The sequence below is a fragment of the Anas acuta genome, chromosome 4 (assembly GCF_963932015.1).
Source record: "Anas acuta chromosome 4, bAnaAcu1.1, whole genome shotgun sequence".
In the NCBI taxonomy this organism is placed as follows: domain Eukaryota; kingdom Metazoa; phylum Chordata; class Aves; order Anseriformes; family Anatidae; genus Anas; species Anas acuta.
The window spans coordinates 32,134,931-32,153,162 of NC_088982.1; the positions used below are offsets into that span (position 1 = coordinate 32,134,931).

Here is an 18,232-nt window from a genome sequence, read left to right on the forward strand (position 1 = left end):
GGAGAGAACAGTTACTAGGCTTGAATAATAAATGTCTGGCGACTTTCAGAGTTCGGTGGCTCGATCTTCTGCTTTGGCAGGACTGCTTTTAAGCAGCAAAAGGTCTTGGATCCCTCAGCTGTGCATCATGCAGAAAATGTACTATAGAAATTTCTTGTTATTCCTAGTCTTGGATCCCTCAGCTGTGCATCATGCAGAAAATGTACTATAGAAATTTCTTGTTATTCCTAGTCTTGGGTCCCTCAGCTGTGCATCATGCAGAAAATGTACTATAGAAATTTCTTGTTATTCCTAGTGTGTTCCCAGGCCAACTAAAGCTCACAAACCGCTGCCATGAGCTACACCTGCAAGAACACTGCAAGCAGCAAGCTCAGGAGCTGTTTTTCAGGAGGTAATTCCCCTAAGCACTAGTTACTGTGTCATTATTAGCAGTATCATTAATAAGACTAATGAGACCAGGTTTGCAGCCCTAAGTTTAGTAGAAGACAGCTGTATTCTAAAAATCAGTCTTAATTACTTCTAAAATAGCACATACTCTTAGTTTTACAAGCTTCATCTAAAACCTTGAGCTTGGGAGGGAAACCATTTTTCACGTCTACGATCTTTAACAACCATGTCAATAAAGAATGCTAATCCACCATTCCTGCTCTGTGGAAGCAGCTGGATGAGAAAGGGGCTACCTTTAATTTAAAACAAACCAGTATTCTGTATGAACACATTCCATAAAGAAGCATTTTAAACAATCTCTCCGAGATCCTGTAACTCAACTAGATGCATCCTTTCTGAATGCAAGTCTCTAATCATTCCTAGCAATCAGACACTACTATTTTCCAAGTAACATGATTAACAGGGAGCATTCAGGACAAGTTATTACTAACTTCAGGCACATATAGCACTCTTCTACTTCAAGAAGAAATAGCCACATCATCCTACTGGTTCCAACACTTTTACATAGCAGGTATTTGGGACAATTTCATCAGACAATTACAGTGTGGCAGTCTGCCACAATTTGATTTCTTCTATCATTGTTTTAAAGATCCCTTGTCAAACACAGCAGTTGATTGCCTGTGCAGCTAACACACTTGGTTCTTTTTAATGTCTCAGAAGGAGATGTCTGAATCAAATGTACTCAATTTTTTTTAAGTTATATGGCTAAAAATCATATTGGTACAAATAGCCTGATTCTCTGAGGTCAGGAGCAGAATTTCTGTAAGCACATTTCTCTGTATTTCTCTAAATAGAGAATCAGTGTTCTGGTTTAGAACATCTAAATTTGAAAGTGTCTGCCCTAAAACTTCTAGCAAGCAAATAACGTGTTTTCTGCTATGCTGCAAATCTGCAGAAGCATAAGGCCCTTTTAACACAAAGTCTCTAGACACCTAACTTAGTCCATTATTTGCTAGCTTTAACTTCTCACTTCTCAGCCGTTCTCACAGGCTTACCTGCCACAAGCTGCCACACCAGTGGCCTTTTTGTTACACATTGCTCTGTTAACCAGAAGTCTTTCCTCTTAAAGAATTTGGGCTCCCGGAAATCTGAGCACAGGGTGAATTCCCAGCACAATGTTTTCACCTCATGTGATAACAGCAGAATATTTTTGCAGGTGTCTTTTTTCAGCAACAGAAAATGAATACACAGTGAAGTTCGTGTCTTGGCACCAAAATAAAAGTTTGACCACAAATGCTGGTGGAGTGAGTGCCTGATTATTTTTAATTCATATTGTTTAAAGGCAACAGACAACTCTGAAGCAACTCTCAGGCCTGCCCTTTATTTATTTATTTATCTTGCTTTTTTCAGTGGACATGAAAACTTTGTCCATGCAAACAGGGTATTTAGCAGTAGTGCTTGTGAGGAAAAGAGTATGCTATTTCTTGTGATATAGATACACTTGCTTTCATTTTTCCTTTACTTTCTCTATTCAAGACTAGGTGTTCCTAAACTGCCAATTGTTTTTTGCTACTATGCTCGCGGCCTTTCATTATCTTCAGAGTCATGACCAATCCTGATAGAAAGCTCTGAGATATGTTCAGGACAATATCAAACACTCATGTCTCCAGTGTAATCTTCAATGACAAAGTGCTCAAGGGATGGTCTTACTTGGGCATCTAACAAACTAACTCCCCACCCTGAACTGGAATTTCTTTCATGCACAGAGATCCAACAAGCACATAGGATAAAAAGATTTTTAACATATCCCAGATTATCTCAAGGATCTTGTCTCCCACTCTTCCTCACTTTGCTCCCTCTGTTTCTTAAGCCTGTTCTCCTCTACAAACACTGTTATTTGGAATGTGTTTTCTTTCTGTATGCTCTTTGATCCTTTTGTATGCCTCAACTAAGTAACACCTTGTCTACTTCATTTTTTCAGTTGGACTTCCACTGCTTTCATTTAACTGTTGGCATTATTTAAATGTTAATGAAAACTGCCCATAACATATCATACTAAAAACTACACAAAACCACACTAAAGTAACATACCATGATTAATACAGATCAGTATTAATAGTACTACTACACGTTTAATGCTGACATCGCAAACATGCCATATTTAACAGAATGTCAGTTGCCTAAAAGATTTGCTCCCCTCTCAGATACATACCAGGGCAGAAAAATCTCACAACAAAGCAAGCTAAGAGTTCTGCTGATTAACAAAAAAGAGCTAAAGATACGACCCACCAACACTGGCTTTAGAGAGACTTTACTCTCTTGAGATTCTGGTTTGTGGTATTTCTCTGCTTAATTTAAGGAGAAAAGCAGTACTACAGTAAACAGAACTACAGAAAGTAAAGTCAAAACCACAAGCTGGGACTTAGCTGATAACACCACTAGAGTTCAGTACAGGAAAAGAAAAGAAAGGATGCTGCATGTTCAATCAGTGCAACACATTCCTTCTGTTCATATAATAAACCCAGATATCAAACTGAGTTTTTCAAAAACTGCCAGCAATTTTAAAATTACCATTTAGTCACTATCACCTCAAAATGCCTATACTGGAAATTCTGTCATTTTTTGCACTTCCTTGGTTTTGCCTCTCAACATGCATAGCTTCTTGAAAACTGTAGTATGGTACATTGAGCAAAACACACTTATGTTTCTTTACCTTGGAAGCTTATCTAGCAGAGTCTTCCTGTTCCTCACTGAAGAGCTCAACTAGGCCACTGTTTATATTTCTGTATGATACATCAATCACGAAGATATAAGCTGGTGGATTTGGAGGCTTGTTATCCTATGGAAAAAATATTAACAGGGAAAATTAGACAGTGTCATGTTAATGTTGACTGCACAGCTTCTTAGCCACAGTCGTACGTAAGAGACATGTAAGTAGCATACATATTGTGATACACACTACTGACCAAGCTTCTGTGACTATCAAGATGATGATTGTTTATTTTTGTTTATAAAAAAAGCAATGTAATGCTTACAGATGTACCCAGGAAGATGCTATAAAGTGCACATAGCAACAGAAATCATGATGGGCCCAGCCATACACCTAAGTTCAGTTTTTCTAATTCTGATTAAGATGAGTAGTGGTCGTTACCTGGTGTCAAATTCAGGACAACTTTTCCATTATAGTTATTTATGCTATTTCACTGCCTTCATATAAAGGCTTCTGACCACTCACCAAATTATACTCATAACAAAGAAACCACGGAAAACTCCATCTAAGAAAAAATCATCTAATCCTTGAATTATGACTTATCCATAGTCATATCCTCAGAACACATAAAATTAAACACTATACCCTTGATCTCACTTCATTTGAATCATGTAAATCAAGATCAACTCGTCAACTAAAACCAGACAGTATTGTTCTGTTTTCTGTATTTGTATACTAGTTTCAAAAGACATATCAAACATTACTTTCTGAACTCTCATAGCACATTGCTATTTATAAAGAATTCCTGCATAATTTCTGACAAATATATGGCAGAAATGAGAACTAGTGCTCTTGCCACATCCGCTTAGCAGGAGCACAATAATGCAAAACAGCTGTTATTTGTTAACATTTTTTGTAGCTGTTCATCCTTGTCATTTGATAAGCACAAAAGGAAATGGCTTTTCAGTTCTGGTCTTAAACTGATTTATAAAAGAACTAAACTTTTCTAACTTGGAGCAAAATGAGAAAATTATTATAAAATAATGTTAACTTCTCTAAAATTCAGTGACAACATTTCCAGTGTGAGTGTTGATTTTATCAGAGATTTATTTTTTGTAACATTCTGCTGAGTCTACGGAAGAGGTCTTTGCAACAAGAAGACAAACCATGCTAGATGGCTTATCACAGAAGCTCCCTCATTTAAACTGTATGGCAAATTCACTGCACTGAAAGCAAGACTGTGATGATGAACACAGGGTTACACATTAGAGAAAAAGAACTGTGAAAATGGCATGGAGCTGTTCAGTATACACATTTTCAAAAGCTTAGCTGCAGAAAGCAGCAAAGCTACACTGAGGATCCCACATTATTTCTGTAATGCCCCACTACAGCCACTGAGTTCTCTCCTGTCCTGAGGTTTAATGCAGATGTCAATGGAATCTCTAAAGGCAGTCTCCGGGATTTCACTGGACTTTGTGAGAGACCAGAATTAAACAACCTGTTCATTTCTTTGTACACCAGCAATAATCTGATGGTCTGAGGAAGTTACTTGTACGTACTTCAAGGCTTTGTTGGACTGAACCGCCTTTCATAATTTTATCATACCCACATTCCACTGATGGAAAGAAAATTTCACCTTCTTTCAGAAACGACCAAAAAATATGTCCATGCTGTGGGCAGGTGAGGTCACGCTAGGAATTTTGAAAAATTTTGTAAAGTTTGAAAAGCTTAAATAATTTGTGCTTTGGGCAGTACGAAATACATTTATCTAATAAAATCAACTACAAATACTTCCAGTGGCTTGAGTAGATTTTGGAACAAGTTCTTAACTAATTTAGTATTAGGACAGAGGACCCATTCCATTATAACTTACTGGTCAGAACACTAAAACTACTCATGCCAAGAAAAGATTCAGATTCCCATGCTAAGGTTTGAAAAGCTGAGAAGGCAATTCAGGTGCATGTCTGTCTGCAAAATTAGTAAGTAATGCAGCTAAAAAACAAAACTGCATCACAGAATTTGAACTATAACCTCTGAACATCTTCTACACCTTTCCAAGGACCAAACCAGCACCTCAGTTGAAGATTTGTGATCCATGACTTCGAGAAACTTTTGATTACTGTTAGTTGCTAGTCTCCAACACAAAAGAGCAAAACATGATTGTAAGCTTAAATCCTCCACATCTGAAAATTTCCTAAAATGTTCTTGGACTCTGATATTCAGCTTATAAATGCATTTACTCCAACATAGGTATTAAAAGGATTTTGTTTGTGTTGACATAAAATCATAAATTATTTTGTGCATTGGAAATACTCAGCAATAATCCAAAGTAGCAACGTATTCATATGATCCCACAGATAGCTCAGGTCTTTCATAATGGTCTACCCGTCAGACAATGTGGTCCAGATGTTGAAAGAAGAACAGCGGGACTAAAAACCATTACAAGAGCAGGAAAAAAAATGTTTACAGTGTGGAGAGGAACAACCCAACAACTCCTTTCAAAAGTTACCATGTGGTAACACAGGCTCCTCTTTATTGATCAAGGAGGTATGTAAACACTTCGCCAGGTTATAATATTTTTTTCTTCACGCTGATTTAAGAAAACAAACAAAGCTCACAACATTCTAGTAATGCAAGCTCATCTTGTATTTGGAGAATGCAGCATATCCCCCCATGAATGTCAATTTTCTCCTATCTCTACCCTGTTAAGCCTGAGTAGGTAAAACTGACCCAGGTTATTTCCACAGGCAGGAGTCTGCTATCCTCAGGCTACAGATTAAATTATGGCTATTTTGTTAGAAAGATACCATCTACTCAAAGCTTAATTCACATCACCGGAGTTAAAAACAGAACTTTTCCTAAAGCTTGTGCTACTTTATGCAACATTACCACTTCACTGGAAATAGCTCTGCAACGTTCACAAACCTGGCCTACTGTACAGCAAGCTGCCTTCAGTCCATAGCTAGTCTAATGGCTAGTCACACTGGGAAGAGTCACCACTGGATTTTAGCTCTTTTTTCCTCAATCTGTATACATTTAGAATGTTATTTTTTACATTTCTGTCTGTTCAAAGTAGAGTATGCAGAATATCTACCTAGTTTTTGGGGCATTTTAAGGTCTCATTAATGTTTTTAAGTGTTTTCCAATGTGGATAAAAGACACTACTAATACATGTACAAAGCATGATTGAAAATGATACTGCAACTGAAATGTCTTAAAATGTTCATAACACATTCAAATTTCTCTTTATGAGAGTTTAAATTGCTAACAAACTAGGAAATCTGCTATCTGCTATGCTTGCACAAACATCAGAGCCTCAGGCAGAAAAGAAGTTGGAATGAGCCTGTCAAGGTTCACGTTTCAGAGTTGAAAAGATTACTGTATTAGGGAAAGCACTATACCACTGTGATCCAGCTGAGGAAATCCAACTTGATACAAATGTCTAGAAAGGCTACTTCTGGCAAAGATCTGGGATTTAGCCAAGAGCACAAGAACAGTTATGAGTCACATGCAGCACACTTGAACAAATATGGCATGGTATCTTCTGTGAAAACCAACACTTGTCACAGGAAGATTAATAGGCTATTTAACCACTGTATCCACAGTCGTGGCCAGGACTAGTCTAACATGGTTCTAAATAATTCTTTGCTGAACATTTAGATTTCTTGAAGAAATTAATTTCTCTACAAAAAAGTTGCTTTTAGTTAGCAATACAAGCAACTTTATATCCTATGCTGACGTAGTATTTTAAAATAAACTTTTGACCATAACAGACTGGACTTGGAATTAATGGTTTAGCATTATTTTTTCTTATATTTATTTTTAAAAACTGAACTGAAGAAGAAGTGTTTTAAGTATTTTTACCAAGTAGTATTTTGTGTTGTTGTTTGAATTTGTGAAATAGCCCTTGCCACTGCATCTCACTATACTATTTTCAAGTCATCTAGTCAGGAAAATCACTTCAGGGATACAGTTCCTTTTTAGTTTTATGGAATTTGTATGGATCACAGATCAGAGAAATATCACTTCCCATCATTTATGCAATTGCAAAATCCACACTGATACCTTCTTCCATCTTCAATAAACTGCATGAAGGGACACATGTAAGCTTTGCACCTGTTACATCAGATTGGTCCAGTCTCACCAAGGTTTGCAACATAAAGAAGTGTCTAAACGAAGGGGTACATGAAGTTATAAAAAGCACTGCAAACTTGAAACCAAATAAAGTGAGCTAGAAAGCTGCTGCTCAGCCTTAACACTTGTTAGATTTCAGCTGACCAAGAAACTGTTGTTCAGCATTTATTCAAATTCTCCAGTACAGCTGGTTCAACCTCATAGGTCCCCTAAAGAACGTAATTTTCAAGCTCGCAAGCTCCCTATTTTGGTATTTATCAGAAAGCAATAAAGGATCCATACAAAAAGTCTACAAAACTTTGAAAGCATTGGAAGTTCAGGGCTCTAGGCTGACCTTCTCCAGCAAGGGATTTTTATAGCTCAAAAGGGAGAAATCTGCTGCGGTCAGGTATTTCACCTTCTCTATCAGATTGAGCTTTTCTCAAATAAATTTGTTGATACTCACTGATTGCATGCAGCTATTGCAAACAGGTAGTTACTAAGAAAGCTTCTAATATTTTCAATTAAATGCCCTTCCCCCTAACGCTGCTGTGTTACATGCTATACTAAGGTTTAATGCTGCCAGGGTCACCAGCTAGAGTAGAAGATTTAGAAGTACTAATATTTACTGAAGGAAAGAACATACAGTAAACAAATACAGTATCTCAAACACTTGTCAGCTTAATTACACTGACCATGCTTGCTTATAGCCTCTGCCAAAAACCACAGCTAATGGAAGACATTTTCCAGATGCCTCTTGCAGTAATAACTGTGCAGCAACTGAAAGATTCCTGTAATTGTAATTTATGTTAGAAAAGTCATACTTGAAACCACTGCACAAATGGAAGTTTGTTCAATTATTTGTGAAACTCTATGGAGCATAAACAAACGTGGTTTTTCTTTTTTCTTTTTTTTCTTTCTTACTCCCTTCAACCCTAACTAAAATCTCTGACTGTAAGAGTAAGAAAATAAATCCAGAGTTGGGCCCCATGATAGATCTCTACAAGAGGAAGAACGCTGACAACCCTCGAATGCTAGAACTTTTCCACTAGCATATTCACTTATTTAAAATTATTGTCTCTTATGGAATGGACATATTTAATCTATTATACACTTTTATCTTTTATTGGAGCATAAGAGTCTTTGAATACCTAGAGAATCATACATGTTCTTCTAGCATTCACTGCTTACATGTATTTTATTGTTTGTTTATATTTTACAGAGACAATTATTTTACTTATTTATTTCTCCAAAGGATGTGATGCTTTTTGCCAAGAACTTACTACACAGTACATACGGGTAGATTTTACTACATGGGTTTTAAGTGATCCCTCCTGCTCCACTGAGATAATACATTGCTTCATGTTCTTTCTTCTACGAAAACTGAGTTTAACACAAATTGACACATAATGTCAGTTGGCAAACTATCAGGGTCATTTTTCAGACACAAGAGCCTTGGCTATAAAACCTGCTCACTAGCCACAATAACTTAAGTTTTAGAACTTCTGGGTTTTGTTCATTACTTGGAAATTTTCTGATTATCATTCTGCTGTATTAATTTAATGAGGCCTGGATCTGGCTTGCCATTAATAATACAGTATCTGAACAGGTAGGGAAAAAAGACACCCTTACACAACACCCCATGTATTTATACACATTTTTTTAGTGATTTTAAGCCCTGTTCTAATACACTTTATGTTATTCAAGAGCAGAGAAAAATTACTCTCAAATGACCATATTTTGAAATACCTTATTAAAATTAAGATCTTTACCTATAAAGCATGAATAAGAAAAATCATAAAAATAAATGCCATAAAGTTCAGAGCCTAGGTAGCAACATTCTTCTACATACTTAATAAATTACCTTTTTAATGACAGCAGAAACAGAATATTATTTTTTTCCTTGTCTTTCCATTTCTGGAGTGGAAATATTTATCTTTCATCTCCCTTAAGCTTCATTATGATTCTATGATTTACTTATTACGAAGTTTTTTTTAATGTGGTTTTAGAGCCCTAATAGCCTACGGGTTACTAAGATCTGCACGTATGTTTAACTTTCTGCATCAAACGTTCTTCTTGAAGTCAACGAGACTATGTCCAGTGCATGAAGTTAAAATATGCTGTCAAGTTTTACAAAAACAGTATTCCAATCTTATGTAGAGAAATAAAAGATAAAATACCAATAAAATCATACTGCAGAGGCTGGCTATTTTTAGTTTCCAAAAAACTTGCAAAAACTATAAAACAAAACAAAACAAAACCCCAAATCAATGGAATTAAGCCTAACTAAGAAATGCATGCAATAGACTAAAGGATTTTGTCTAACAGAAAAATCTTGCAAAAATACCTGTTTTTTGATTTCTTAACGTGAAATGTCCATTTACCTTTCAGTATTTTCTTAAAGTAATTTAAACCACTACATCACTAATGAACATATCTAATAGTAAACCATTTTACATGATAATTTCTGAATAAAGACTCAGACTGAAATCATCCAGACCCACTTCTTCACAACACAGTTGTTACATAAATTCATTTCTGTTTGGGTGTGTAAACTGCTATTACATTTCCAACTGTCGATTTCCGTTAGAGTCAAAAAACTTTTTTTTATTTTTAATACCTAAATCTTATAGGAATTTACAAAGATAAATGATGTACAAGCATTTAAAAAGCAAAAAAAAAAAAACAAAAAACAAGTCTACACTAATGAATACATAAAACAAAAACTGTTGCCATCCACAGCAAAAAGAAATGGTGCTAAATGGGAAAGCCCTGCTTTCTAGGCTCCACAGCCTGTACTTCACTCTCTGTAGATGTCACTGTACACCAGAAGATAAAGGGATCTGTTTACGGTCCCATGGAACTCAGTGGCAAACTTTCACAGAAGGAGGGGATTAAGATAAAATCAAAAAAACTCAGATTCCTTTTTTTTTTTTTTTTTTTGAAACCAGTGCAGTATTCCTTTTCCTTTTGCTTCTCCAGCTATAAACTACCAGCGTTTTCCTTCTCTTCTCCTGTAATTTTCTACAAATAATAAATGAATCAATTTAGGTATCTACCATAACTATTTGAACATTTGCTGTATTTGTTTGTTTTGTTCTTGCACCTCTCCTACTCCTTTATCTCCTCAAAATCCTTTCCCCAATTTACCTGTTTGGATCACCTGACTGAGCACAGAGACAGTCCTCACAAAACTGGACACGTAAGCATTGACTGTCAGCTTTCCAGCACTATCAAATTATAAATATTTATCAAAACCGATGACTAAAACTACTACTCAGTAGGATAAATCTGACCTCATAAATAGATTCCTTTTATGTAAGCTGGAGGACTGGAGAAGCAGAAAGAATCAGCTGCAGTGGGAGGCAGACAGTATGGTTTTCTGTTAAAGGGGATTGGGCAGAAGAGATGGAAAACGCTGTGGAAGACCTGCATAAACTTTCCCTTCTCTGAAGCCTCAGGGCCCCACTACAGTGCAAGCCCTGAAAGCTGATCTGATAAACTATAACTTATCTCACTATTAGTCCAAATATAGCTGGGATAGCAAGAGTTATTTTGGAAATATTTCAGCCAGAACATCTCTCTGGAGTCAGCGCTGTATCAGAGAGCAATAGATAGGCATTGGTGGCACTGCTCCAAGATGAAATACATCCATAAAAATTTCCAGAGGGACTATAACCTGTGCTTTAAAGTCTCAGAGAGCTGAATTACTATTGCTTGCTATAAAAGTGAAGACCTGACCTACTCCTGAGGGTTCCCTGTGATGCCTGCAGAGTATCACTGTTTTCATATTGCAGGATCAGGGCCACAGCTGGAAATTATAAGTGTAGGAACAAGGACTGCGATGAAGCTCAAGTTCATCATGGCACATCTCTGGAAAAGCATTCTGAAGAGAAAATCAGAAGAGAGTCTCTGGAGAATGAAAAAGAGGTATATGCAAACAGTGATGAGAACTAGCTATTTATCACACAACAAACTGAAAAATATACACCATCTGCTTTCATTGCCAGACTCACATACTGGGCTACAAGAAAAGCTTTCATAGCTGTGCTGCAAGTCGAATCTCCATATGCAACGTACAAAATGCCTTTGCCTCACAGCCAGTGTGGACTCCCCACAACATACACCCTATTAGTACCTGATGAATCTGCATTAGGAGCAATATTTTTGCCTAGAGTTTGACTCCATGATCATTTGAATACGTTTAATACCCCAGCGCTAAAATGACAGGAGCATGTATTGAAATGAGACCCACACAACTTGCAAATCTGGCTACATCCAAGGGGAACACGAAAACTTGTACCAGAATTGTACCAGCAATTTTCAGTTGCACCAGTACCTCTATCACAATCCCTTCCTCCTCTTCCCCACCAGATGAGGAATTTGCGACCTGTTTTGGCATATACTTTTGAAGAACTTCACTGGTTTACAGAGATAGCTGCTCTATGCAATGTTACACCGTATACTATACATGACAAATTGCCTGTTCAACTGCAAATTATCTCAGTACAAATGATTTTGAAAGCACATCCCTTGAAAGAACCATATTTAGTATCTGAGATTTCAGGAGACTAGTTAATTGATGTGTTTAGATGAGGGCTATTTGTTTCTAAAGGAAGATTATCTCACGGGTTCGGAAAGCTGCACAGATACATATCTCTTGATGACTTATAATATGATAGTTCCTTAAAATTACATTCTACAGTACTCTAGCATATAAAGCATTTTATACTTCAGTACAGCAAACATTAAACACAATGTGTTTGCACAACTGATTACCCGAAATAAAGACACAACTGCCAGTTACTCAATTCAGACAATTCATCCCACAGACAAGCTGTGTGGGGCAATAAAATCCAGAAAGGCAGTGTTTCTAGAGCTATTTACATTGACATTCATGTAAGTCTGATTATTAAAATATTTATACAAGCATTTTAAGAGAGGCTACACAATGTAACTTTCTAATGATCAGGGGGAGATGATTGTTGGCCAAGGTCAGTACCGCTGCCCCATGCAAATCTGGAGCTTCATTTGTACAGTAGAAAGGTAAAGTCCACAGGATAATCAGAAAATTTTGAAATGTAGCGCTTTTTTTTGGGGGGGGGGGGGGAGGGGAATGACAGGGACAACAACAACAACAAAAAACAACCCTAGGTCATGAACTAAACTGCCTGTGTTTTCTAGGACTGTTGAAGCATTTTGTTCTCTTTTATTATACCATCACAGATTGCTTTTGAGAACGATTAACCAGTCAACAACAATCCCCGGGTTTTGAGTTGCTTTACTGGTTCACATTAAAATGTCATGAAAGCATTTCCCTTTGTGATGTTCCTACTGTCTTTTATCAGAAGCCATTCCCTCTGAAGTCAGAAGCAACTTTGCTGATTATTGATTTCTGGATGCTGAACACTATGAGCCTCTTCAGCTGATATGACTCGAGCCAGTCTGTACTGCATCCTCTAAAAAGGTCATGGCAGGTTCATGTATTTTCTGTAATAATGCTTTTTCATCTATTTTATTTGTTTGCATAATGCAGCACGGCTGAAGCGTCAACCTTGTGATGCAATCTCTCTTAGCTCTAACCCAATTTTTTATAAATCTCAGTGAAATGCAAGGAGTATGTTGAAACCTTCTTGTTCAAAAATCCTCCGCACCCAGGCCAAACATGCACCTGCATACATGGTAGCAGGAAAAATACTGGGGCATGGCAGGTGAACTTCAAGTTGGCACTGCACAGGAATAAGAACCAGCATGTACCAAAATCAACAGAAAGCTTATCAATGATATCAGTGCATCGTAGGTCAGACTATCCACAAAATATTTATTCAGTCAGCGTTCCCTTCTTAAGGGGAACGCTGCAACTTACTGAATAGAGCTAGTAGCATGAAGAGTGCAAATGCAGGCTTCTCTAATCAAAAGTAGAAGGATTTAAAGAAGTTTGGGGATGTGGGAAACACATGAAATACTGATAAAATTTTGACACAAAGAAAGCCCAGAAGTAGGTAGCTTACTTCTTTAGAACTTCCATAACCTACTGGTGGCAGAAGAAGGAAAAAAAAAAGTTTAATATCCAGGATTAATAGAGAGACAATTTCTTCTGGTCACGATGCCAGGTTGGGAATACCAACTGTTAACAAGGCAGCTCTCTCCAGCACTTCTCAGCTTTGAAGTGGTGACTGTTATTTGGATGTACGGACATGCTGCATCTCAAGTGAAGGTCAGCAGCCAGGATTAACTGATGATATAAGCAGGAGCGTGAAATTGGATAATCAAGAAACTGTGCTGAACAACAGACTTTCAAAATGTTAACACTTTAAAGAATCAGATCTCAAGCAGGACATCTCTCAGTCGAGAGAGATACACCTATACTCAGCAGCAAAAGTGCAAGTTGGTGCTGCAAGCTGGTGCAGAGGCACGCACACAAGGTGAGAACAATGGAAGGAGAAGGAAACAAAGCTACCCTAGGGCAGCTCAGCCCCCTTTTAGGGCTGCTGACGGTGACACGCACATGTTAGATCACAAGAGGATACTGGTTCATGCCTGGACTAATCCACAGCTCCATTTCCCACACGTCAGTATCACAGATGGTCCAGCACTGCAGTCCTTGTCTGAGATTTTTTGGCATTGTCACATTAGTTGTAAAACCATAGAAAAATAGACAAGTTTAAGGTACCTTTTCTACAGAAATGTTAATAGTTACAAGAGGAGGTAGTCTAGCTTTATTGATAACAGAAGTTTCACAATAAAATCGGGAGTTTGATTTTCCATGAGAAGGCATTCTGATTTAAGATGTCTGGCTTGACATTCATTCAGCAGAAAATGAAATAAAAGATAGTGACATAGTTTACAGAAGCAAATGAAATTAGCAACGCATTTTATTTTTTTTTTGCAAATCACTGCAGAAAAGCCCTGAAGTATCTTCAAAACAGCAGACAGACTTTGGGCTCTAAATACTATTTCTACTGACTTCTTAACAGGTCTAGTCTCTGCATGTTTTGTATGGTCACATCAGTGTTAGTTTATACACACAAAAATTTTCAGGATTGCTAAATACACAATAAATCTAACACCAGTTTAAAATACAGGCACAACCTATTACCTGCAAACATAATGGATAAACTGGCAGATCAATTCTGTTTTAGAGTAGCCAACGACCACTTTTCACAAACACAGCTGTGACTGTTTCTAACACACTCTAGAATATCCTCAGGATAGCCAGTCAGGCAACTCACCAAACAGGGCTCAGGGAACTCGCAGCTCTAGGTTTAGGGAGCAAATATTTAAGTTTGTAAATAAATCTAAGTATAGGGCTGTGTTCTAATCTCTTAAGCAACAATTCGGGATGAATTTCTGCCACAGGAGAGCATTGCCAGTGTTATTCAAACCTTTGCAGAAAGAACAAAACCAAAACCTAAATGGATTTCAGGATCATTGTGGCTACTGTCAGCGTCAGTGGCCAAACAGATGGGGTTCTTCTGTTATTTTGTACAGACGCACACACACACAGAGGTAGGTAGACAATGTATGTATACATATAATTTTTGTCAGCATTTGAGAGAAAAGTATCTTACTGATTTCAGATTTACAGCATGAAAGGTCTGTTGAATGGAGGGTTTCTTTCCTTCTCAAAAACCTGGAGCTGTTTTTTTTTTTTTTTTTTTTTTTTTTTTTGTTAGAAGGTATTGCTATGACTTTTTAAGCCAAGCTTACATGTGTTTTAATTCAAGGTGTATTAAATAGTTCTGCTTAACATTGTTCAAGAAAGCAAGCAGGTAAGTAGTAAACATGCCTCTAGGGCTAGTTAATTTACTTCCATTGAAATTGGAAAGAAGTAAGATTACCTGAAGTGTCAGGTAATCTTGCCTCTATTAGAGGAATACTTAGAAAGAATAAGAAGAATTGTTATTACGTGAACAAAAAGCAGCAGGGGATATCTTAATCTCTGAAGCAAGGATATATGGGGTGAGTTTAATATCCTTTTTAAGTCCTTTCCATGATACAGAAGCTTAGCTTTGAAGGTCAGTAGCAAAACTAGCTGTTATTTTAAAAGTATAACAACAGGTAGGAGTGTTTATATTCTGAGTCTCCCTTCCATGAATACTTTCACTGCTATGATAGCTGGATGCTTCAGGCAGACTCCAGGATCTCCCAACAGTAAGAGTGTTTGTATGCAGCTACACTCCTCTCTTTTATTTGAAGCTTAAGCTGCTGCTGAATATCACAAGTAAGGGGCTGTGCAAAGAGCTAGGAGCTAAGCAGTCCTGGGAAGGACAAAAACCTGTACTATTGCTCCTCTACTCTAAGGCTGAGGACATCATCTTTGCATCTATTTAGCAAGCACAGATTACCTGATTCTGTCAAACACTAAACAGAAAAGCCCCTCCTTCACATTTATTTCCTGTGCTACAAGAAGAGAAGGATCCCTTCTCACGGAATAAAGGGACATATGTAAAAGGCTTAGTCTCCCCTATTTTCCTACAGGACAGCATTAGAGCCTGCTATGATTAAGCCCTAGATGTAGCCTCATGCTGCTGACCTTCACTTGAGATGCAGCATGTCCACACATCCAAATAACACTTTGATACTAAGAATAAATCTAAACATTAAAATAATACAAATAAATAAGATCAAACAACATCAGCTTATTCAGTTTACTAAAAACTTCTTTTCCCTTTGAAATTACATACATTACATTGTTCCATTCACAATATGATTCTGCACTACTGGACAGATAAATAAAATATGCATAAACTGAACATGCAAGAATAGCTTCAGTATAAAAAAAATAAAACTTTTCATCCTGAACTAACTAAATAGCAGGGTGTGCTGACTCTGTGAAGTTTCCAAGGTAACTGAGTAACATCCCTGCAGGCTTAATGTTAGAGCTCGCAGTCTTACAATGTTTAATTTGCTGCTGTTGCTATGGTCAACTTTGGCCAGTGCATAAGTGGAGACAAACACCATTTCAGGAGAGCAACATGCAGCCTGTAGAGGAAAATGCACCCACAGAATGTCAAGTGGCATTCAAAGAGCTATTTTGAGTTACAGATGTATCTAGCAATAGCCAATGTAATTTTTTTTTATGAGTGTAATTTTTGTTGGTGAAACAAATAAGCGGCTATGATCATTATTTTTTAATTCCCTCTTTCCCCTTGATATTTACTGGTGCTTAGTCAGGTTCTTCTTCAGCCATGACCATCCTGGAGAATAGATGGGTTCCAACTAATCAGAAAGTAATTACATTATCGTAACCTAAATCTTCAGAAATGCACTTTTCCCAGTCTAACCTTTCAAGACTGCTCGAATTAATCAGAGATTCTGATTAAAATATGAATAAGGTATATATGAATGTCAATTTTCCAAGTCACTGTCCCCATCTCTTTCAGAATTAAGTTCTTACTGTAACAACAGTGATGCAAGGAGCAACACACTACGGAAGTATGAAGAGTATTTTAAAGTATACACTAAAAACAAAAATGGGAAAAAATAAATAAGGAAATTTACTTGAATTAGGAAAAACTGCGCGGCCAAAACCTTTGCTAACTTTGGCTCTACATTCTTGTTACACCGTGTAGTGACAGCCCAATAGGCTAACAAAAACTTTCTCCTAGAAGATGAAGCCTTGGGAAGCAATCCAATTCCACATGCTTCACTACCAAATGCAGACTAGCGCTGGGCATACTCCATAAAGAAAGCCTTATCTAATACAGGATTTATGCATCTCTAAATTAGGCACTGCAAAACCTAGCTTGCAGGCACTGGCCTCCCGAGTGATATAAAGCTGTCGAGGTAAGGCACCTGGAGATGCATACAAGTTCTGGGCTCTCTATACCATGCATGGGGTAGTCAGGCACCGCAGAGAGCTATACAAAAAAACACAACATTAACCTGGAGTTAGTCAGTAGGAGGAAGGAAAAAAAAAAAAGCACTGTAAGAGCAACAAGGCTCAACAACTTGTTTCCAGATTCCAGCCGGACTCAGGACCACAAGACCAGTTCCACAGTTCCCTCTCAAATGAAGGTGTTAACAGGTGTGCTTTGGAACATGTTTTAACATCTGAAAAAATGGAGGAAATAGTAGTGTTTAGGCTCACATTTAACAGAGCAGATAGACAGTGATGAGTTCAGGATACAAGCTTATGCTACCTGGACAGTTTCTACATGGATTGACCGTTCCAAATAGCTCAACAATGGATTGGTTGTAAAAATACTAAGGCAGTCTTAAGAACATGGTGGAATGTCCTGTAGCATGGCCCTACGTCTAAGATAACTGGCCTGGTTGGAATCTACAAGGCAGTACTGGTGCATGTGCTTTCTTTCTGGTCCACTGACTTCCATCTCTGGAAGTTTAAACAGAGGCAATGCTGTACAGACTGCTCAATAGCTCCCCATTCCTGGAGGGTGAAGAAGCATTTCAACATAGACTGCGTCCTAACTATTAAGTTACATCACACACTCACCATGTTTTAGAAGAACATGACAACAGGCACAGATTACTTTGAAAGTATGCCCAAAACACATTGACAAAACTCAGACACTGCTGTATCTTTGACAATCCAGAAAACTACACAGCACAGCACACAGGGCAATATGCTCTAGTTACTATTCAGAGATAAAGTTTTGCTATCTCTTCACTGGTCAACAGCTGCTCTTTCTGCCATGGAGTACTCATTTGAGAGGAGGAAGGCTTTGTTATCCACAATGGAGAAGAAAAGTTCAGTATTGTCTACAAACACACGACAATTTTGAATAATTTCAATATAAAGAGTCATATACAGTTTACACAAAGGAAAAAGGTCATGAAACATCCAATAAGCCCTGACATTTCATTTCCACTAGAGGTGAATATGAAGTGGAATCTCAGTTATGGCAAGTCCCATATGAGGATTACAAATTTACAAGCCAACACTGAAAACGACATTTCAAGAGAGACAGCAGAGTAAAACAAATGCCCAGCTCTTTCAGAGCCTTTCCTTCAGAAAGTCTTTTTTTTTTTTTTTTTTTACTAGCATCTTTTGCTATT

General features: G+C 37.4%; 1 protein-coding gene across 1 annotated transcript in view; it reads right to left on the bottom strand.

Moving 5' to 3' along the window:
- Positions 1-18,232, bottom strand: part of SEC24D (SEC24 homolog D, COPII coat complex component) — a 117,928-nt gene that overhangs the window by 7,110 nt on the left and 92,586 nt on the right. The window contains 4 exon segments of the mRNA XM_068680618.1: positions 3,101-3,129; positions 3,131-3,226; positions 5,411-5,527; positions 7,129-7,266. Coding sequence (XP_068536719.1) covers positions 3,101-3,129; positions 3,131-3,226; positions 5,411-5,527; positions 7,129-7,266 — 380 coding nt within the window.